The 22,251-nt window shown below is 45.4% G+C and overlaps 1 protein-coding gene across 36 annotated transcripts in view; it reads right to left on the bottom strand.

Annotated features, from left to right (window-relative positions):
- Positions 1 to 22,251, bottom strand: part of MAPK8IP3 (mitogen-activated protein kinase 8 interacting protein 3) — a 72,715-nt gene that overhangs the window by 25,588 nt on the left and 24,876 nt on the right. For 7 of the 36 annotated variants that reach the window (XM_027693750.1, XM_027693765.1, XM_027693751.1 and 4 more), the window contains exons 5-11: positions 22,158 to 22,181; positions 18,014 to 18,158; positions 12,461 to 12,710; positions 9,685 to 9,787; positions 6,535 to 6,653; positions 2,211 to 2,222; positions 578 to 595 (exon numbers count right to left, since the gene is read on the bottom strand). In XM_027693750.1, coding sequence (XP_027549551.1) covers positions 578 to 595; positions 2,211 to 2,222; positions 6,535 to 6,653; positions 9,685 to 9,787; positions 12,461 to 12,710; positions 18,014 to 18,158; positions 22,158 to 22,181 — 671 coding nt within the window. Of the gene's footprint in view, positions 1 to 577; positions 596 to 2,210; positions 2,223 to 6,534; positions 6,654 to 9,684; positions 9,788 to 12,460; positions 12,711 to 15,094; positions 15,195 to 18,013; positions 18,159 to 22,157; positions 22,182 to 22,251 lie in introns of those variants that run through there. The other 29 variants (XM_027693755.1, XM_027693758.1, XM_027693769.1 and 26 more) reach the window with 18 other exon arrangements.

The raw sequence follows: 22,251 nt of genomic DNA, 5'->3' as shown, positions 1-22,251 counted from the left end.
GCGTTCCATCAGTATCTTCATCGTAGCTTCTACCTTACTCATGTGTGACACAGTGACAACCCAATGCTTTAACCAGCCAGAGGTCTGAAAGGCTGGTCTGGCAATAAAGAACTGGATGAAGCCTCCCAGAGCCGTGGAATGGGCACTCTGAGACAACCTTCCTTGTGCAGGCCGTAGTGGGACAGCTCTGCTCACGGGAAGAAAACCCAGTGTGGAGTGACTATAAGGAGACCTCTTCACCCCTTTGTGGTGTGGAGCAAAGGGAAGAGAGTTCTGGGCAGAGCCCTGTCTAACAGAGCTCATCCTACACCATCCTCCTCCCACAGCCAGGCAAACAGTGTGAAGCATCAAAGCGGATAATCAACTACATGACACAGAGGAGAATCCCCAAACCACCTCTACAGAGCAGCTGCATCCTGCTTCTTGGAGAGGTGATGCCACCACCACAGAAAAACAAACCAAGGTAATGCAAGACATATGGAGGGATGGTGAGTGAATGGAAGGAATTTGGAAAAAATGCATGTTAAAAGAAAAAGAAAAGGAAAAAAAGAAAAAAGAAAAAAGGCCTTCGCCTTACCAAAGAAATCATCCCGTACTATGAGAGCCATCCCATACGAGAAAGGGAACAGAAAGAGATGGGGACAAAGGGGAAGAAAGGAAGAGAAAAAAAAGCAGCCATTAAGTACCAGTTTGTAAACAGCAAACAGAGCAGCTCATCAGCACGTGTACAATGTGTGGTGCCAGCACATGTGAGAAAGTAATCTTGTTCTACTGCAGCCTGACCTAACAGGGACTTCCACCTGAGAGCATCACAGAATGGTCTGGGTTGGAAGGGACCTTAAAGACCACCTCATTCCAACCCCCTGCCTTGGGCAGGGACACCTTTCACTATCCCAGGTTCATCCAAGCCCTGTCCAACCTGGCCTTGAACAATTCCAGGGATGGGGCAGCCACAGCTTCTCTGGGCAACCTGCGCCAGGGCCTCACCACCCTCATTGTAAAAAAATTCTTCCTTATATCTAATCTAAATCTCCCCACTTCTGGTTTAAAACCATCACCCCATGTCGTATTGCAATAGATGTCAGGACAAGTTTGAGATGACCTCATCTGCTTATTCCATCTTCATCATTTCCCCTGCATGACACATCCTTGAGTTTCCCATCACCACAAGAAAGGCAGGTCAACAGACATTATGAACAGGGTGAGGGAAGGACAGTGGCAGGGAGGAAAAATAAAAGGGAGTGAGTATCAAAGCTTTAATCTGGCCCAGAAAGGCCCAAATCCACCTCCACACTGCAACAAACTCCAACTCCACTTCAGTGGGAGGTTTTCTGAGGAATGTCCACAAAAAAAGTGGTTTACAGTAAAAGCAGTTTGAATGAAAAGAAAGGATGATGCTGTCCCTTTCTTTGTACCATCACCGAGCCCTCACGGAGCAGTGCCGGGCACAGGGATGGGGCAGAGCTCATCGCACACCTCATCACACCACTGCAGCTGCCAGGTCACCACAGGGAAAACTTCACCCAGTTTGCACTGGAATCAAGAGAGCTCCCCTTGACATCAACTGAAATCACATAAGGGCCCAAGTGTGTTTTACAGGACGGTGCGGAGCAAGGCCCTAGGGCAGCAAGCACCTTCTCCAAACAAAAGACAGAGCCATCAGTGACACATGAGCCATCTCCCAACTCCTGCCAGAAAGACAGAAGCTTTGCCACTCTAACCTATCAAGAAAGTGTCTTTAATGTCATTACCACTATACCCTAAGAGGGCTGGTATTCACCAGGTAACCCCTACAGCGATTGGCATATGGAGGGACTCCTCACAGCACAGTGAGGAGGAGAGGACAACGGGACCTTCACTCAGTCTGTCCCCACCCGACTTCTGCTACAAGCACCCCTCCTGGCAGAAAAAAAAAGCCATTTGAGCCCCAAGACCTCGAGTGACAGGTCATTGTGACACTGTGGAGCAAACCTGCCCACTGCCACGCAAGGAGAGCAGGTTGAAAGACAGCAGGAGTGTGAGCAGAGCGGGGACCTCCCGCTGTGGGGACCCACCAGTGTGAGGCAACAAAGCGAGGCGAGGTGGGAGAAGTCTGCAAAGCCAACTTGTGTTTGGACAAGAGCAGGGGAGTATCACACGTGTATACCACATCATCCGACCTCAACCAGGAGAAAAGAAACAAGAAAGGGAACTGAGCAGGAGATACACACCTGAGAACTCCCCTACGCGCCATGTCCAGCGAAGCACAGAGAGACAAGGGAAAAAGGAAGTGAAAAAGGATCAATCAGTGACTGAAACCAACAAAATCAAAATTTTGTTCAAAAAAAATTAACAATGATTCAGCCATTTCAATGTCAAAAGGCATGAAATAGTAAGGACAGGACCTGCCATGGCTGTCGATGGCATGACTCTACATACAGGACAGAAAAAAAAAAAAACCCAAGGGAAGGTAAATTGTGGTACGACTGCAACCACACGGCTCAGCTACCCCCAGCTTTCCAGATGTGGATCCCAGGCAATCACATCTTCCTGGATTGGGTAAACCTTTACTTTCTCATTTTCTCTTTACTTTGTCATGTACCACTAAACGCTCAACAGCTCATTCCACTACCTCTCACTTTCCCCTCCTCTAGTAATTTTAACAACTGGATCCTCTGTGCTCTGCAGTGACACTTCATCTTGCAAAAGACAATCAGTTGCATTTAAAACCTTTTTGCAGTGCTGGGACTTGGTTTGATAATCCCATTTCAACTTCTGCATACAACACTTACCACTAACACGACAGCATTTCTGTCTTCATCACAGACCCCCTGTTCTTTAATTTCCAAAGCAAACATAGTTGGTTATCCTAAACCTGAATCATAGAATCATTGAATGGTTTGGGTCTGAATGATCACCTCATTCCAACCCCCTCTGCCATGGGCAGGGACACCTTCCACTAGCCCAGGTGGCTCCAAGCCCCATCCAACGTGGTCTTGAACACTTCCAGGGATGGGGCAGCCACAGCTTCTCTGGGCAACCTGCTCACCACTCTCACAGTAAATGACCTGCCTACTGAGCACAACCAAACTGATAGCACTCCTCTGTGTCCCAAAACACCCGGGATAGGGAAGAGCAAGAAGGGGGAGCTGATACAAGGGGGGGTTGGGAGAAGGGGGAGATGGGATAAGGGAAGCCTACCCAGGATTGGGAGGTAAAAACCTGTGATTAACAAGAGAATATGCAGGAAAACAGCCAACTTAGTGTTCCTAAGGCTGTAGGAGAAAGAAGGGAATTTGGTCCCCAACTACCACTAGTAAATGATTGTTCTCACTCCACATTTTTCTTGAGAATACTTCCTATACAAATTCATGTATGTAAAGCTGTATTAGAGTGGAGGGGAAACTCATATGTTTCATTTGTCATTTTATATTTGAAAACTGCAATGAAGAATGTCAGTTTTGTACCAGGAGATGCTGGCCACTTTGCAGATACCCAGAAGGAATAAACGGGATTTTCCAGAATCAGACTTGCCTGCCAGATACTTGGCAAGGGTAATTTCTGTAGGCCCTGTTTTTAAGGTCCTCTTTTAATGAGATTTCTCTTTCTTTAAGAAACTGAGACAAAAAAAGAGAAAAGGCTTTGCAGATTGATTGCCAAGTTTTGAGAGACTGGAGGAAGTATTAAGCCTTCTCTTAGGTGGGGTTAAATTCATTAATTCATTTGATTTATAGAGAGAAGTGAGCTCCAAATATGACCAAGAGATAACTCTTTCAGCTTGTGGATCTTGTTTCTTACATGACATTCATAAAGCACCATTTCCTCAGTGTCTCTTCAGACTCAAAAGGTACAGCACAAAGAGAGAACATTCTACCTAACAAAAAAGGCAAAATTTTGGATAATGTTGACAGATTTGTCAGCACTATGATCTAGCCCTTTGCTCACACCTCTACCAGACTTTATTTTGTGCTTTCTATTGTGCGATGCAAAAAAAAAAAAAAGTACCAGACTCATTTATTGTTGAGAGACATGACCCCAAGATCTCTCTGTGCTTCCTCCCTTTGTACAACCCGGCAACATGTGTTTTCATTTTAAAGAACGCTTTTCTGTGCACAGTCAGTAGCCAGAACTCAGCAAAAGGATTAATTAGATCAACGTTTTGCACAAAAAAAGGCACAGTCCATCTCCCAGGTTTGAAAAGGAATCAGGAGAAGCCTTCCTATTCTGCTGGCCTGCTATGGGATCACCTGCAAGGGTTCTGCTGCTCTGCTCAAGTCAGAAATGGTACCAGCACAGATATGTCCTCCTCGTAAGCCACACCGTGATCTTCAGGGGCCACACTTACACGGGCCCTGTTCAAAGTCTTTGTACATTTTTATTGCAAGTGGTAACTGCCAAACAACAGACATCTCACCACCCTAAAGTCTCTGGGCAGCCTTATAGCTGGAAGAGGAGAAGCTTCTTTGACTTTAACTGACACTGTGGTGAACAACGTTGCAAGGTTTGGGCAGCTAAAAGCTTTGGTTATTGATAACAACAGTCTGCATTTCTCCCTGATTACTGGGTCAGGCTAGAGGGTAATCCCAAAGGGAAGTGGATTCCCAGAAGGCAGGCTTCCGAAGTGGGAGGCAGGTTGTCCAAAGCAATTCATACATCAAGCAAGTAATTTTCCAGAATAGTAACTCTTTCAAGCCAATAGCCCCTGATGCCCTAGCCATTCTGGGGGGAGAAGGAAAGCAGCAGTTGGCACAGTTATTAGTGGAGAGAGTCAGAGAATCAACCAAACACTCCTTGATAAGGAAGCACTTGAGCACTAAGATAAAATAGATAGTCAGTGGCAAGATTATCTGTGTCTTCAGTGCTTTGATTCTGCTAGGAGAAGTCCCAATAATGTAAGGAGTTGGCTAACCAAAATCCATTCCACAGCAGGTAGAGAGATGAAGCTTTAACCATCACAGGTAGTTCCTACTGTCAAGCTTCTCTTTAAGCAGGAGCCCCAGCCTTTCTGCAATGGCTGCTACCATCCAGAGGATTCTCAAACCTGGAAATCTTGCTTTTCCTTCAAAATACTTAATTTTGTAAGTATCTGCACATGTTGGCTCCCATCACTGCAGGCAGAGAAAGCCTGTGTGTTCATCCTGAGTCTTCTACAGATGTTTCTCTTCTGGCAATCTTGAGTTACAGGTGAAACAATAAATGATTTGATGCTTCAGGCCATGGTCATCAACCCATGCACGAGGACTCTCTTGCATGCTGCAGGACTAGCACCATGATTTAAAAAATCAACCCAAACCTACCAATATCAAAAAGCTATTGTGAGCATTCTGACGGCAGTCTGGATCTTGTTCTTACATTCCAGTCACACTATTGCCTAGAATAGTAACAATTTCACAGATATTTATCTTAAATGAAGTAAGAAGTTTTGTATTAACCTCCTTTTCAGTCTTCAGTCCACATCTTCAAGGTTAAGTTTTTGGTGAATAGGGCAAAATCTACCCCCTCTGCAGAAACATACCCTTTTAGAAGGTCCTTATTCAAGACACATCAAAGCTGATGCAAGTACCTTCCTAATTTGTGCAAAGGTGAGCTGCTGCAAATGTGTGACATAATTCAGCTCATCCTGTTCTGGACGCATATACAGAATCAATCTTACAAGATTATTCTTAAGCAGCTCTACATTGGTAATCACCAGAAAGGAAATGTTCACTTTCAGATCAGATATCTCGCTACCAAGTGCACAGAAGGCATGTTGCTGGAGTCCTCGTGTCTCCTAAGGCTCCTTAACCTCACCAGTAAGGTGGAAAGTGAGATACACAGTTGTAAACTCCGTCAGCTGCCCGTGTCACCTGAGGATTCAAAGACCACTTGTACTGTCCTGACGCAGGAAAAGAGTCAGCAGGAATTAAGAACGTGCTTAAATTCTGTCAGAAATTAAGGTCTAGATACTCAAGAGTCTGATACAAAAATGTAAGGAGAGGGCTCAGAGTGCTCCCTGAGGCAAAGCTGCTTCTCTGACTGCTGCAGAGTCCCAGCCAGGAACACAGAACACAGCCCAGCTGCAGGTATTACAAACACTTTCAAAACCAGCCTAAAAAGTTAATTACTACATGTCTTAGACAGACTGTAAAAGAGTAAATATTGCATTACAGACCATAATATTTCCACATAAACTTCAAAAACTTAAACAGAGGAGTTACTTTCTTACAAATTTCAAACAAACTGTTTATTCCAAGTACAAAATTACTGGGGGGAGCAATTTTTGGGGCAGAAGGAGCAAATTTTGGCTTTAAACTATTTGTCTCGGAGTATCTTGTAGAAAAATAACTTATGCACATAAAGACAACACAAATAAAAGATACCAAATAGCTGAGGTTATTTTCTAAGTGAGTGTTACTGTACTGCAGGTACATGCTTCAGTCACATATATCTCAACTTCCAGGCATTTTTTAAAAAGCTAAACATCCAAGTTCTGGAAAAAAAAAGAGAATTTAAGTGTTTCTGGAAGCTTATTGTCATTGTACCAGAGAAAAGAGAATGGTTCTAGCAAGGTTTTACCTAGCAGATCTGCTCCTTCATCAACATCTCCAATGACCTCAGACCCAGCTGTGGACAGTTCATGGTACAGGGAGTCTGTGTTGATGCCAAATGCTTTGTTCACAATCCCTTGTGTTGGGCTGTTGTTGGAAGCAAAAAAACAGAAAGAATCTTGTTACCTGGCAACATTTAAGCTCAAACATTTGTCTTTGAGATATTGAGCATCCCAGATTGTCGCAATCAAAAGCCCGAGAGCACATTCCACCTGTTCACCATGGGTTGAATCAGGGAACGTACCGAGTAAATAAAATAGCCTGTTTTGTTCACCATATCTTAGAATCATGGAATGGTTTGGATTGGAAGGGACCTTAAAGGCCATCTCATTCCAATTCCCTGCCATGGGCAGGGACACGTTCCACTAGCCCAGGTGGCTCCAAGCCCCGTCCAACCTGGCCTTGAACAATTCCAGGGATGAGGCAGCCACAGCTTCTCTGGGCAACCTGTGCCAGGGCCTCCCACCCTCACAGGGAACAATTTCTTCCCAATATCCCATCTAACCCTGCCCCCTGGCAGTGGGAAGCCATTCCCCCTTGTCCTGTCCCTCCGGGTCCTTGTCCCACGTCCCTTCCCAGCTCCCTTGGAGCCCCTTTAGGCACTGGAAGGGGCTCTCAGGTCTCCCTGGAGCCTTCTCTTCTCCAGGTGAACACCCCCAGCTCTCCTAGCCTGCCTCCATAGAAGTGGTGATCCAGCTCTTGGAGCATCTCCCTGGCCTCCTCTGGAATCTCTCCAGCAGCTCCATGTCCTTCTTGTGCTGAGGACAACCACCTATATCATGCACAACCTCAAAGCCCAGATGATTTCCTTTGAAATCATACTAGTTAAGGACTATTCAATATTTGACAGAAAAATTTCAGCTCGCAGAAGCTCTCAGCTCTAATCTGTCAGACTTCTGCAAGGATTTCTGTGCTCCTATCAATCTAGATAGAAACCTCAGACAGCAGTAAGACCAGATAAGGAATTCAATGCTGAAAACAGCAGTGGCCCTTTTCCTTGGCCAATTAGCAAGTGCAATCAGCCTGAAGGGTCAGTTTTCCTTTTGGATGATACTATGAGCTGAAAGGCTTCTTCACATGTCACCAAGTGTATTTCATTAAAGGTAAATCAAGTTAATATTTTCTAATCTTATCAGATGAGAGCACATTTCCACCTCTCAGTGTCTTTGGTACCACCATCTTGCTGCATTTCTTGACAGCCTCATGGCTCAAATAGCAAACAGCTGTTATAGGAGGAGAGGGTGAGGCAACTTCTGGGATTGCGGCTGTCTGCTCTAAAACGTGGTTTTAATGTGGGTATAAACACTTTGCCAGCCTTGTATGAGGGGCATCAGCCGGCATGAAGAGAGGCAGTGCAATTTTTTCCAGCAATCTATCAGAAAGGTCAGCACCAATGGAGATGACCTCAAGTTGTATGGCTTCATTATTACATAAATCATCTCCGGGCTTACAAATGGAGTGTGGTAGCTGCCTCTGATATTGCCATTACAGAACACTGCAAAGAGAGAGGGGAGAAAAAGGGGAGGTTTTCAATCACAGAAAAATTCCAGCTACCCAGACATCTGAGAGCACTGAGAAGGAACAAATGGTGCCGTGATGGCACTGCAATTAATTAGTGCATGCAGTTTGATGGCCAGCACAAGTGACAAGAGCAACCAGCACTCAGAGTCTGACCTGGAGACCTAATTCAGCTTGAACCTTCCCCTTCAGCACTCTGCTTTCAGAGCTGTATGTATCAAAAAAGCACTCTTGCTTGCATAGCAGCACACACACTGTCAGCAGCTTGAGTTGGCCTATGTCTCCTGTACCTTTCAGTCTCACCACCTGGAGCTGAGATTCCTGCCTCAAGAGCTCTAGTGCATCAATCCTCTCTGTTTTCTTTTTTCCTTTGGGCTTGGCCTGTTTTCGATCTGATCTCATCAGTCACTTTTCCCCAAACAGAGCTGTTTCAGCTACCTAGATTCCTCCTGACCCTAAAAATCATCCATGCATCGTACATATCCCCAAGTGAGCTTAACTGTGTGTGCCCTCCCAGCTGAGAAATGCAGGTGTTATTGCTGCTCACACCCTTCTCAATGAGGGTGCTCAACAGAGCAGGCAAACCCAGTCCAGACTGGGACCATGAAATACTCTTGGCTTCACTCTGCCAGGGCACTATTTATCTTCTGCATATCTGTAAGAATTTGGGGGTTACTTCTGCTGGTGTAATGCCAAATTACCCACCGGACAAGGGTAAAAGGTAAAACTTAGTAAAAACAAATCAAGGTACCTAGGCTACTAAGTCTAGACTAATACACGCCTCACAGAAATGGGGTGCCTTTAGGGAGCCTCCTATTTAGTACAAAACAGGTGATGGATAGGGACCAGAGCAACACAGCTGTTCAGTAAAAGTCTGATGATTCTTCTGAAAACTCCATTGAAGTCCTCCGTGCACTGATGGGTCACAATTGCTCTGACCAGCCTCACCTGGCACTCACACCCACACACTGGCCCCAGGGCTCCCTCTGATCTCAGGCCTGTGCCTTCAGTCCTTCTCTGAGCTGCACCTGCCTTCAGCCCCATCTCCTGCTGCTCCTAATTCATGCCCTTGCCTTGTCTGCTGACAGAACCCATTACCAGTGCTCTGCCCTCCCTGCTCAGAGCCTGCAGGACTGGGATCCCTGGGGTTACCTCTGCTTGTCCTTTCTTGTGGGACAGCCCTGCCTCTCTCCTCAAATACTTGAAAAAATAAAAACTGAAAAAAGCTTGAGGTTTTAAAATGGAATTCAGAACTGAGCTCTTATTAGACAAATGCATCTCTTCCCTCTTCCCGAGAGCTTATGCCCATGTCCTCTTTGCTTGTCTTGAACCCTCTGTTGCTCCATCATCTCTCCGTCCTCCCTGACCCAGCAAGGCAAACAAGCCCAGTCCTGGGTCAGCTGGACAGATCCTGCTGCAGATCACCAGCAGGCACCTGCCTTTTTGGAGAACCCAAAGCAGGTCAGGACCTCTGACACTGACACTAGGCAGAACTATGTCAAACAGCTGCCTTGTGAGCTCAGTGTGAGCCAGAGAGCCTGTTCCTCACTCTTTGTGAAGCCAAGTGACAGAGCACACAGGGAAAAGTCACAAGCAGTACCTGCTACCCGTGCGTTCCAGGCGGGGGTCCTGACACATGTCCAGCTCTGGAGTAGAGTCAATGATGTCCTGGACATCGGACCACTCATCACTGCTGCCCATCCCTAGGTAAGACAGTACATGTCATCTACAGGATCAGGACTTTCACAGCATGGTGTTTCTTGAAGGGACTTTTACAGCTTTGAATATCGAGGCTTGAAAATTTCATGGTGCCACATTCAAAGTCTTAAAATCAGAACAGAAAGTGGCTGAAGGCACAATTGCAGAGCAGGAACATCATAAGCATCCCCCACACACACCATAACAGAGCATCACCAAAGTCATTGCCCTGAATATCCAATAAAATGGGATAAGCAGAAATACTTCATCCATTGAAGTAAATTCCAAAAAACTCTTTTTATCTGCCAGTAAAAACTCTTCCATCCCCATGCAGCATTTGCTGAGATGGAAGGCAAGACAGTGATTTTCTGTACAGCTTCATAGAGATTACTGTTGTTAGGAACTGCAACTATTTAGTTTTACTAGAAACAATTTTTCGATACAAATTCTCAAGTCTACAGTGGTTTAGATACCCATTATGGTGAAATTTCACTTCAAATCAATACATGAAATCTGCTCTGGATTCTGCATAATCTACAGCCTCAAGCCAGTATTTAAAGAATAAGGAAATTCTTCTTCTTCTTGTCAGATCTCATTTATTGGATACCAAACTCTTCAAAAGCTCAGACTTGCACCAACTCTAAACAAGAAACACAAACACAGTGTCTGTTCACACAAACACAGTTCCTATTCACACAAGGGATTCCTGAAGGATTAAGGACCTAATTTGTAAATTACATTAGTCCGTCAACGATATCAGATGTGAAATTTTTGACCTTTCCAAGCGGTCTCAGTAGCCAAATATACACAGCCCATGACAACTGGAGTGTTGATTTGATTCTTTCAGGCTGGCATTGTGTACCAGCTGGCAACAAATCCACGCTGGAAGACAAAGCATGATGTGGATCTGTTGCCAAAGCAAGGCATCTACACCCAGCAGGTCTCACACAAACACCGCCTTTCTCAGCTTTATTTTATCAAGCTGGGAAGCTTTTCTGCAAATACCTTTGAGTACCCCTTTCGGTAGCTCACTCTAAGGCACGTGCATCACTGACAGACATTTTAATTACAGATGCATAAAATACATAATTAAAATTCAAGTATGTGAGTTTCTTCCCAGCATGGAGAGCTGATTTTGCATTAAGCATGAGAAACACAGCTGAAAGGTTGAATATGCAAAACACGTAGGAAAGACACAACTGTCTGCCTTGAGCAGATCCCACAACATCATACTTCCACCGAGGAAAAAAGCTTCCACATGCACAGTGACCTCACAATTGCACAGATACAGAAGAGAGATGACTTTGACCCAAGAAAGCTGTTGATAGTAAACGAGCTTGTAAAGCAGCAACTGTAAAAATCAGGGTATTTATAGGGCATTCAAATTACTGACATCCATGCTTAGCTTCTTTGATACCAGTGTTGCATGGCCTTGCCTTGGCCAGGATCACAGCCAGAACACAATCTAACAGCTGGCTGTGCAGAACCTGTATGTTTCTACAGACAACTACCCTAGTTTCTTGCAGATGGACATTTGTGACCCTGGGACTCCCTCAGGAAAATACAGACTGGGACTCAGTCACAGCAGGTCTCATTCAATGCTACAGCGAAAGATGTTATATGCTGGTTTATAGTCTTAATTTGTTAGGAACCAGCTTGTGAATGTTAGCAGAGGAATTTCTGCTTTAGTAATAATCCAGCTATAACTTCTGCTTTCCAAGTAATAACTTGGGAAAAAAGATGATCAGCTAGTTCAGATACCAACCTCAGAGACCTATGCTCATCCCTGTGCTTCTGCAGATTTTTCTAGTGACCTTCAGCTAGTCTTACAGTCCTTTTGTATGTTAAGTTCACGACCTGTAAAACAATTCACTTCTCATTTCTGATGGCCGCTGCAAGTCTGAATACAACCCCGGGTGAGATCTGCTCAGACACTGCATGAGCACAGCTGCATTAAACAGCAAAGAAAAGGCCTTTTATCGTGTTATTACATCATTTATTTATTTAACAGCCTGGTGCTAAAGCTTAGGTGATGGTTTTCCTGATGAGAAATCATTAATTCAAATTACTAAAGGACTCTTGGAAGTGGAGAGAAAACAACTGTAACTTCCAAAGATTTGGGGGTGTTCTTATATTTGAAAGAAACTAAAAGAATCAGCTCATTTATCTGAGAAAACCAGCTGGACACAATTGCTATTTTTAAACACATCGGGGTGTGGGATAAACACACAGAAAGGAAAATAATTATTTAATCTGAAAAATTTGGCATTTGAACAACTGGATAAAAATACTTATGAATAAATCCAGAGAGAAAACTAAATATAAGCTTTTAACTGTCACATTGATGAGGTCCAGAAACAGCTTCCCAAAAGTTCAGCCTAAGATGGGACTTGACTGCTTATGAAAGAGGTTCCACAACATGGATGAATGCCACTGCAGGGTACTGAACTCAATAATCTGTCCCCATCCTGTGAATTTGTGAAATTATTCATATTACTGATGTTTCAAAAATTTGCTATGCAGAAAACTGCTAACATCCAATTAACCCTGCCTCACTCATGTACCTTCCATGTCAGGCTTCCTCAAATTCCATACTTATAGTACAGTCACCCAGCCTCTCCCTGTAACAGAGACACAAGCATTGGGAAGTCGATTACAATAATGACAAGCTGCCATACCTATGCTGACATTCCTCATCTCCTGTGTGACCTGGACTTCCATGTTCCGGCTGTTCCGCTTTTCTCGCGCCCTCTTATTGCTCTTGGTGGTGCCATTGGTGTACTCGCTGATGGGCTGGATGCTCTCGTTCAGAGGGGTGACGGCAGCAGAGGGCACAGATGACGTGGGAGTGTTGGACTTGGTTCCCGTGGTGCTCGGCGTGGCAGCTGCTGAGGACTGCCCAGATTCAGACATTTCATCCTGGGGGCACTGTGGCAATTCCAGGGAGGGGGAAGAACAGAAAGGGAAAAGCACAGCTATACATTTCAGTTAATGTCCCATTTGTTGGGGTATGGCTGCCTTAAAGCATTATGGAGCATGGCTCTTGCTCGCTGTACCCATTACATGTCCAGCGCTTGCTGGTGACACCGGGCACTGCCACCACAGTGAAGCAGCGAGTTCTCGTGCTGAACTCAGCAAGCAAATCCCATCTGTGAAAGGGCTGATATCCTTCCTCCTTCACTACCGAACACTGCTCTTCACAAACCACACCAGTTTGTGACCTCAGGAAAGATGGCCTTATCACAAGTGAAAAGCACCTGCAGCTCACACTGACTACAGTGAAAGCTGAAGGGCTTTGGCATTTGTGGCAAGCCAGGCTAGTGTTTCCCAAGGCTGGAAGGCACCATGGATATCACTTGGGAAGGACCTGAAGTGGCCTCCTAGAAGTCTTGGCTGATGTCATTGCTGTAAGCCACCAACACACCTGGATCAGAGAACAGAAAACTGGTTTTGCCACTAAACTGCAGAAGCAAAGCAGACACCGAGCTGGGATGGTCTGGCTTGGCTGGCACAGGAGACCTATGTCCACAAACCACCTTATGCAGAGCTAGCCAGGCATGGGTCCAGCTGGAGAACACAGCAGAAACAGGTGTGGTTTCCCACTTCCAAATGGCAGGATGACAAGACCCAAGAATTCAAAAAGCTGACAAATCAACAGAGGAGATGGATTCCCAGTATGGAATATGCAAAACAGCTCTTGGGTTTACAGACATTATAGCCCATTTCTTGTACCACCACCTCTTGAGAAACAGGGAGGCTTTAAGGCTCTGGCAGGGTTTTACAGTGTGACCTGTGTTTGTCAATTAAAGCAGCACTGCTTCACTCAGCCAAGGAACATCCAGACCAGTGCTGTGATCATTCCCAGACCCAAATGAGATCTCCCCACTCTTCACGGCAGCCCACTCTAATTACTGCCAGAAGGGAAGTGACAAAACTAATGCTGAGAGTTATATGTGACAGCGAGTTAATATTGGGTGCAGTGACATTCAGCACCTGCACGTCCAGACCCAGCTTTCATCTTCACCACTGGCCCCCCACCTCCTGTGCAACTACTACAGAGATCCTGGTTCTGCTCCGAGGCTGCTCTGAGCTCCCCCCCACCCGTGACACTGTTTCACTTCATTCATTCGGAAGTCTCGTTCCCTGTTCTAATAATACTTTCACAACATAACAAAAAAATCCAAAATGGGATGAGAAGACTGAAAAAAATGGTGACTTAACCCTTTGCAGCCATATATTTTTTTTTTAATCTGGAATCTTCCTTTAATTAGACTGGCCTCTATATGCTTATCTTAGAATGCCCTGCTGAACACTGCACCATGGAAGCCAAAGGTTTTACATTGCACCTGAGCATTTATATTGGAAATTAAGTTTTTTTAAAATGGCGTTACCATTAAACGCAATCTACATTTTGTAGAGTTTCTGCATTTTCAGTCCAAACAGCACCCATATTCCCACATGAATACCCAAACTGTCTCCCTGCACATTTGCTGGTTTTAGCATCAAGACTGAGATGAGGACTTTGCACTTAGGCTGCTACATGTGAAAATGACACTTCCCACCTCTACTTCATATTCCTGGTTCAGGAGCTACTCTCCTAATATGTAAAGAAAAAAAAATCAAATGGGGGTTTTGAGAACAAATAGGATACAGTAAGCCTTGGACTACCTCAACTGCAGTTTGCCTCCTGTGCTTTCTGATGTACAGAGGGACAAAGAGTATCAAGTGTGAAGTGCAACCATGAAACCTCTTTCCCCAAACAAAACTGCTGTTGGATGAAAGACTTCAGGGATGCCCTTGTACCCACTGTGAGTCTATGAGAATAACCAAAGTCCAGGAACACCTTAGCACGGTAAGAGACACCCAGGTGGGTCCACGTGTCATTCCTTCTTCTTATGAACCAGATGTCATTCAAAACCCCTGGATCACCAGTGTCTATAGGGTGGTATTTGTAACAGAGATATCCTGTAACTTCTTGTTTATTGGTATAACCTGCCCCTCACCCAGAGCACACCAATGAGTAATTACCCTGGTCTTCCACTTACTCTTTGGTTATAGATCTGAGTTTTATATTTACCTAGAAAACGTACTTTATCAGCCTAACAGCCTGCATTGGAGAAATTCCTCCCAAATATAAATACTACCAACATGCTCCTCTTCACAGCCCAGGAGCTGGTATCTCCATTCTATTGTCCGACTGCTCTGTTAATGCTAAATATTGCACTAAGAGTACAGCTGTCCTCTACAGCACAGAAGGCATTCTCCAAAACCCATAGCTCACCCAAAGAATACTCTCCATAGCCACCACTTACCTACAGCCATACCTGTCAACCTCCTAAACATCAACTGTGTAGTAGTGACCTCCAAAATGCATTGCAAAGGCCCAACATTCATAGCAGTCATATGTCACCATGAGAAGCCACAATTGTATGGTTATAACACTGAAAGCATAGTACATAAAAACAAAAATGTTAAGAACTTTCATCTCCAAAACACTGTATAAAATAAACGTACAGCTGAATGCAAAAATAAAATAATGACAGCAACTAAAACAGAAAATAGTAATAATAAATAAACAAGGACACTTAAAATGTAACTATAGTATGGCCCCACGAAGAAGAAAAACGAGTCAGAAGAGTCAGGTACATACTGGGAAGGTGAGTCATGTGTGTGCAGTGACGTCAGCAAAATATCAGAACTCTGAAGAAGGGGCGAGGGGTGCATGAGCCACACTGCTGAGATCTCAGTCATGCAGAGGATTTAAGAGACAGAGTTTCGGTCAGAGAGCAGGCAAGAAGCTTGCAGGACGAAAATGTCCATTTCAAACTGCAAATCCAGCAAATCAGTCAATCACACCCTTTAAGTATTCGTGGGTCTGCTCCATATCCAGGAAGCCCTCCATAACACACTACCCCATCCAAGTCTTCCACAGCACAAGCTCCCTGGCTCCACCATACCATCTAGCCTGCTTTATCCCAGCATTCCACCCTGAGTCTCCCTAACGAGCACCAACATCAATCCCAGCAATACTCATAGGATACATTTGGAGCAGCACACTGCTACATCTGCATAAAGCTTTCTAGGAACCAAAAATGGATTTTTTTTGCTTGATGCAACCACCACCAAATCATTAAGAGATCCAGTCAGCAATCACAGAATGGTTTGGGTTGGAAGGGATCTTAAGGATCACCTAGTTCCAACCCCTGGGCAGGACTTCTTCCCTGCCCATGGCAGGACACCCTCCATAACCAGAACTTGGACATCAAAGCTTTTTCTATTTATCCGCATTCCCCTGCAATGCAGATGCTGGGTTACCAGTGAGACCCATTCAACTTCTTTCACAAGTTCTCAACAAGACCACTTAAGGAATTACACCATAGCAAGGCTGTGGAAGATGGATGTAACCACATTGTCCTCCCAGCTTTTCTCTAAAACCTAACCCCCTCTGCCCAGCCTGATCACTGGAGAGCTCACGGGCCTGTTCACACCATGGTGTGCAGCACTGCCTGGAGAGACCAAGGAATAACTGATCCTAGAGGCAAGCTGGGTTCTGTGCATTTTGGTTGTGCTGGCACAGTATTACTACGAAGAAACGGATTCATGCTCTGTCCTCATTTCCACCATCCTTAATTATGTAATTGCACTGTGGCCCTGCTATTTCCTAATTCCAGGCAGAGCTCTCCAGAAATGACTATGGGACTCGAAGGGCATTCTGCAAGTTGCTACATTTCCCAAACTTCTGTGCCTCTAACACTATAGCGAGGACTGGGTTCCAAGCCTCCATCTTAGCCAAAGATATTTTGGATTTTCAAATGCCATGATGGCAGAGAGCTGATGAAGTGCTGAGACTTGTGTCGTGCTAGTAGCCTGGCCACTTTACAGAGGTACTGTTAAAAAAGTTAAGTTGCTGCTTTCTTTTCTGAGTAAACTGTGATTTTGTCTAAATTTCTTGTGCTATGCCTCAAGAAGGCCGCTGCTGCAGAGTCCCACAGGCCAAAGCCCATCCATGGAAGCTGGAGACATGCAGAATGGGTACAACAAGCTGGGGGGTTTCTTTCTTTTTTTTTAATCTCCTCTCTGCCTTTACTGCCTCAGTGTATTTTACAGGATCAGTGATTCACAACTTTTCAAGGAGACCAGTCCTTACATGTGACACATAGAACATATGATGTTCCACAAATTCCAGGCAGAGTGAAGCTAAATTTGATCAGACACTTTTGAAGTAGAGCAGAAGCTCTGTGAGATACCAGTGGACACACTGTAAGCATGCTCAGCAGAGGCACCAGTGGCTCTCAGACTTGTCACAAAGCATTTGTGGAACATCGCTCAGAGAGAGAAATTCAGTGGGATCCTGAGCACAAAGACTTTGCAAAGTCTAGACATACAGCTCCTGGGAAATGAGAGTCACCATGTACAGCCTAACCTGCAAACAGCTGCAGTGAGCTGTCAGCTCACAGCACATCACCTGGGCCTTGGGGCTCAGGCCAGGCTTCGAAAGGCAGAGCAGAGCACTCCAAATGGCAGAGCAGAGCATGAGAAGCATCAGGCAGCACCATGGGCTGCTCTAGTGCAGCTGCAATGCTGTGAGGGTTTTGGAAGCCCTGGTGCAGAAGGCAGAGTAGTGATGGTGACAGATATACCGAAGGTAGACAGTGCAAGTCTAGAGCAGTGACTAGGTATAGGAGGAACGTAAGACCTTTAGGCGCAGTGCAAGACTTGGGCATCCAGAGAGGATGAGAAGCCTTTTTTAGTGAAGACAGGAAGGCCAGGACACCAATCAGTCAAAAAAGGACAAACATTGGAGGGCAAGTGCAACCCAATGCCTGGCCCCATCTGAGTTGCAGAAGCATTGCTCTTATCAAGGGGGAGAGAAGGGACAGGTTCCACCATGTCCTCTTCCAAATAAGCTATTAAGAAGTGAAGGATTTCTCTTCCCTCAATCCCTAACTGCTTCCCCACACATCCCTCTCAACTTGGGGCCAGCCAAGTAAAGGAGATAATCCCTGAGACAAGTAGCAGCACGAGGAGCTGTGTCAAATCCTTCCCGCAACATATGCCAGATCTGCAGAAGAATATCCTCCCACCTCCAGCACAGCTACCATGGGAGCAAACACACAGGGAGAGGCTGCAAAGGGTTATGGACACAGATTGGTCTCCAGCTTAATGAAAATGTGGGACGTTATTGACAGCAGGAGAGTGGGAAACCCTTGCTCTGTGATGATCTAGAAAACCTTGTAGCTGGAGTTGGACTGCAGCTGGCCGAGGTCACTCAGGTGCCAGTGGTCCAGTGTTGGGACGATCTTGGCCCCTATCTGCCCACGTACCATGCCATCAGCGAGGGGGAAGACATTCAGGGAGTTGGGACGTTCCTTCCTGCTAAACAGAAAAACAGAGAGAGAGGGGAAGACATCTGTTAGCCATGTAAAAGGTTCTGACAGAAAACAAACACCACACTAGTAAATGTGAAATATTAGTCTCCAGAAATTTGATTGCACTCCTTCCCCTCATGGGGCAGCTGTCTGAACTCCCGGCTCCCACACTTGATGTTGGCTGCCCAGTCCCGTGGTGTTACTACTAGAGCCATACGTCCTCCTGGGGTGACTTTAAGAGGGAGGGGGCCAGTGACCACAACAGGCATGACTGACTGCTCCATCAATATAAGAAATTTGGAGGAACACAAAAGTGCAGGGAATCACCAGCCAATTTAATTCTCAGTGTCTCTTCTGAGAAACAAAGGTACTGTGGGAAAACAAGCCACTGCAAACAGCTCTCACAGCAAAAGAATAAAAGCTCCCATAGCTCCTAGAGATAGTGAGGAATGAGGTTTTAAAGAGTCATCTACATGGCACTTCTGTACATTCCACTCCAAATCTGGTGAGTTCCAACAACAGGAAGCAAACAACAGGTTGGATCACTTCCCATTTTAAGCAAGGGAATACTTGTACTCTTTGATCCTCCCTCTATACCCATATTACAGCACGCTCACAATTGAAACTAAACAAAAGTATAAATAAATGCATCATGCATATTGCCAGGTGTCTCTAAGTGTGTTCTATTCATCCTCTCCTTTCTGGCAATTGCAGATGACTCACTAGCTGCAGGTTTGATTCTGAACATAAAAGCTGGCACAGGTTTTGAGACCAAGCTTCAGTCGGAGAAAATCTAGAGCAAGCAGTGGAAGTAGAAAGGCTGCAGCAGCAGCTTGCTGAACCTGGTGACTGTTTTGGTGCCAGGGAAGCAGATCTGCAGGGACAGAGCGCACCTCCACTCTGGGAGTATCTCTAGTTGACTCCAGTGTCCCTGCAGAGCTGAACTAAGCTGATTCTCTGTGTGATGTGCACCCACGCTGGGGCTCAGTGATGGTACTTCATCTACTCCTGCACAGGGCTTCCACTTATTTGTGGGGGGAGTGATGAAACCTGCCCTTCTGTACCCCTCTGTTAGGAACAGCAGACCCCCCTCCTCAGCTTTCTGTAATGGCCATCAGCACGGGTGTGATGCCCAGGCTGGAAAACCAGCACAGCCACCTCACCTATGATCATGGCAAACAACTGCCACAGGACCCATGGCTCCTGGGACACAGCAAACACACTAACACAGGGGATGGTACACCAGCCATCTCCTTTAGGAAGGATGGAGGTGGTGTCCAGCAGAGGAGACAATGTTTGCCCAACCTTCCCACTCCCAGCACTGCCCAGCCACCACAGCATGCCGTGTTGCTGTGCCAGTGCCTATCTTGGATAGGAAAAAATGCCTGCTGTGGCCTACCTTGGATAGGCAAAAAGGGGCAGAAAGGTGTTTCCAGCGTGGCCCAGCAAGCAGCTTTGGGATGCATTTTTCCTAAGAATCTGCATTAAAATCCTCTCCTGAAGATACCAGACTGGTACGTGAAAGTTTCATACACAAACCCTCTTAGAAAGGAGGCATGCAACTGGATTTTTGAGGAACGCGGATCAGTGACACAACATCATTAACCTTCTCCCAAGTAACAGGACAGGAGGAAATGGCCTCAAGTTCTGCGAGGGGAGGTTCGGGTTGGATACTGTGGAGGAGTAGATAAGCATTGAAATGGCTGCCCAGGGCAGTGGTGGAGTCATCATCCCTGGAAGCACTCAAAAGGCGTGTGGATGTGGCACTCGGCAATATGGTTTAGTGGGCATGAAGGTGTTTAGGTGAAGGCTGGACTTGATGATCTTGGAGGTCTTTTCCAACTTTAATGATTCTATGAGTCTATGATCTTTCCACAAATTCAAACCTAGACTCCTATGTGATAAGTATTGTCAGTTTTCTTGTAGCCTTTCCTTTCCACTCAAAAGGCATCTTGATGCTTGTGACTTTTAAATATTAGCAATCCTTGAAGGTTTAGTGAAAACATTCCACTGCTGTTTGTCTAAATCCCTATTTAGGACTGTAATCTGACAAATACACCTGTGCTCCTACCAGGTCATGATGCCAAAGGACATTTACCTCTGCCTGTCTTCTTATATCCCACTGCTATCATTCCAGCTGGAATGATAAAGTTTCTAACAGGTGGATTTCAAGTTTCTCAATAACATACCAGGCAAAGGTTTCCCCTTATAGGAAATCTTCACCCCTGGGACTGATCCAAGCACCATAGAAAGTAGAGTCAGTTATGTGTAAGGGATTATAAAGGGATTCAAACCTAGAAATTAGAACTTTATGCCACAAAGACAGTAAATTCCTAGTTTTACAGTTAAATAAATAACTCGAGGGTCCCTAAGAGTCTACTACAAAAAATCTCTCTTTCTCAAGGAGGAAAAAAATTAAGCCTTTTTTTGAGCTGCTTTAATCATTAGTTTCATATCTTTCCTCTTCTTCAGAGAAGAATGATAGTTTTAAGGGAGTCATGCCTCACAGGTATATGGAGCTGGAGCAGGAGAAAGTTTTCTGTACCTGCAGAACAGTCCTTGCCGAACCAGTGATGCAGCCAGAGTGACTATGCTGGGATGGCCTGATATAACTCACTGGCAGCACTGAGACATAAAAGCTGCCCCAAAGGCGTGCTGAAAGAGCCATTAAATTTCTCTTTAGGTAATCACTGCCAGATTTCTGCTGGGAACCCGCAGCTCATTTCTATGTTCACATGCAAACACACACATATTTAACAGACAAGAAGATACAGGAGCCACTGAATGGACAGGAAATGTGGACTCCACAGTCCTTGCTAAAGAGACAGAGCTACAGAGTTTCCGTAGCATCAGAAGCTGTAGGTTCTTCAGGAATGGATTTTAACACAGACTGTTAAGAAATTTCCTTGCTGAGTTTCTTTGGAAACACCTTTCAGCCTCTTCTAAACCTCCCAAGAAAGGGGAAAGAGCAAACACCACAGCAGAGCTAACTCCAGTTTTGCAGTCCTGGGGTTGCCTACCAGGCTTCAAAGAAATTTAAAAGTGTCCTAAGGGCTGGTCTAAACTTTGAGTGCTGTAGTAGCCTTCATACACCCAATTCTTTCCAGTACTGGGGGAGTCTTAACACTTGGTTAGTTCCACCTTGAATTACAAGGTGAACAGCACACTCTGGATTTTGCAGTAGGCAAAACCCGGGGTCAGGATGTTCTACAAGTAACAGCCTAAAGTTTACAAAACATAACAAAACTACAGTTTGTTTGCCAGCATTCAAAGAGGAGAACTGCTCTCTTTGGAGGCTTCAGGCACAGCACTCCCTGCCCAGCACACAGTCAGAAGTGCCTTTGAAGAGGTACTGCTACTAACACACTTGTTCTGCCCCGCTCAGAAAACAGGCATGTCTTGTTTTCCAGAGTAAAATAAGGGAAAAAACGTTTCTTGGGACCCAAGGGAATGGCATGAAGCTGTGTCAGGGGAGGGTTAGGCTGGATATTAGGAATAGGTTCTTCCCCCAGAGGGTGGTTGGGCACTGAACAGCCTCCCCAGGGCAGTGGGCACAGCCCCAAGCCTGACAGAGTTCAAGCAGCATTTGGATAATGCTCTTAGGCACATGGTGGGATTGTTGGGGTGTGCTGTGCAGGGCAAAGAGTTGGATTTGATGATCCTTGTGGGTCCCTTCCAACTCAGGATATTCTACGATTCTATGAGTCTATGAATTTAAAATATTCTGGGATGTGAAGTGCAAATGTCCCATCCCAGACATCTGATCCTGTTTTGGGACTGAACTTGTGTGTCTTCTGCACTTGCATACACAAGGTTCTCCCTGCTGTGTTATCCCAGTTCTGTGGCTCCCTCCACCTCCCCCAAACCAGCAAGTCCAGCACAGGGGCCAGTATACACAGAGAGCAAACACGCCAGTACAGTACATTCCAAGCATCACACCGTCACCACTCCACAGCAACCTCCAACACTTGGATTAATGAAATTCAGGTGCAGCAATAGGATTTACCTTTTCCTCCAGGACTGACGATGACTGCAGTGACAAACATAACAGTCAAACAGCAGCAATCCCACAAAAAGCGAGACAAAAAGAACAACCATTA

This window comes from Neopelma chrysocephalum, unplaced genomic scaffold (assembly GCF_003984885.1).
Source record: "Neopelma chrysocephalum unplaced genomic scaffold, ASM398488v2 Primary Assembly neopelma1_93, whole genome shotgun sequence".
NCBI classification, from domain to species: Eukaryota; Metazoa; Chordata; class Aves; order Passeriformes; family Pipridae; genus Neopelma; species Neopelma chrysocephalum.
This window is presented reverse-complemented; position numbering and strand designations above follow the sequence as displayed.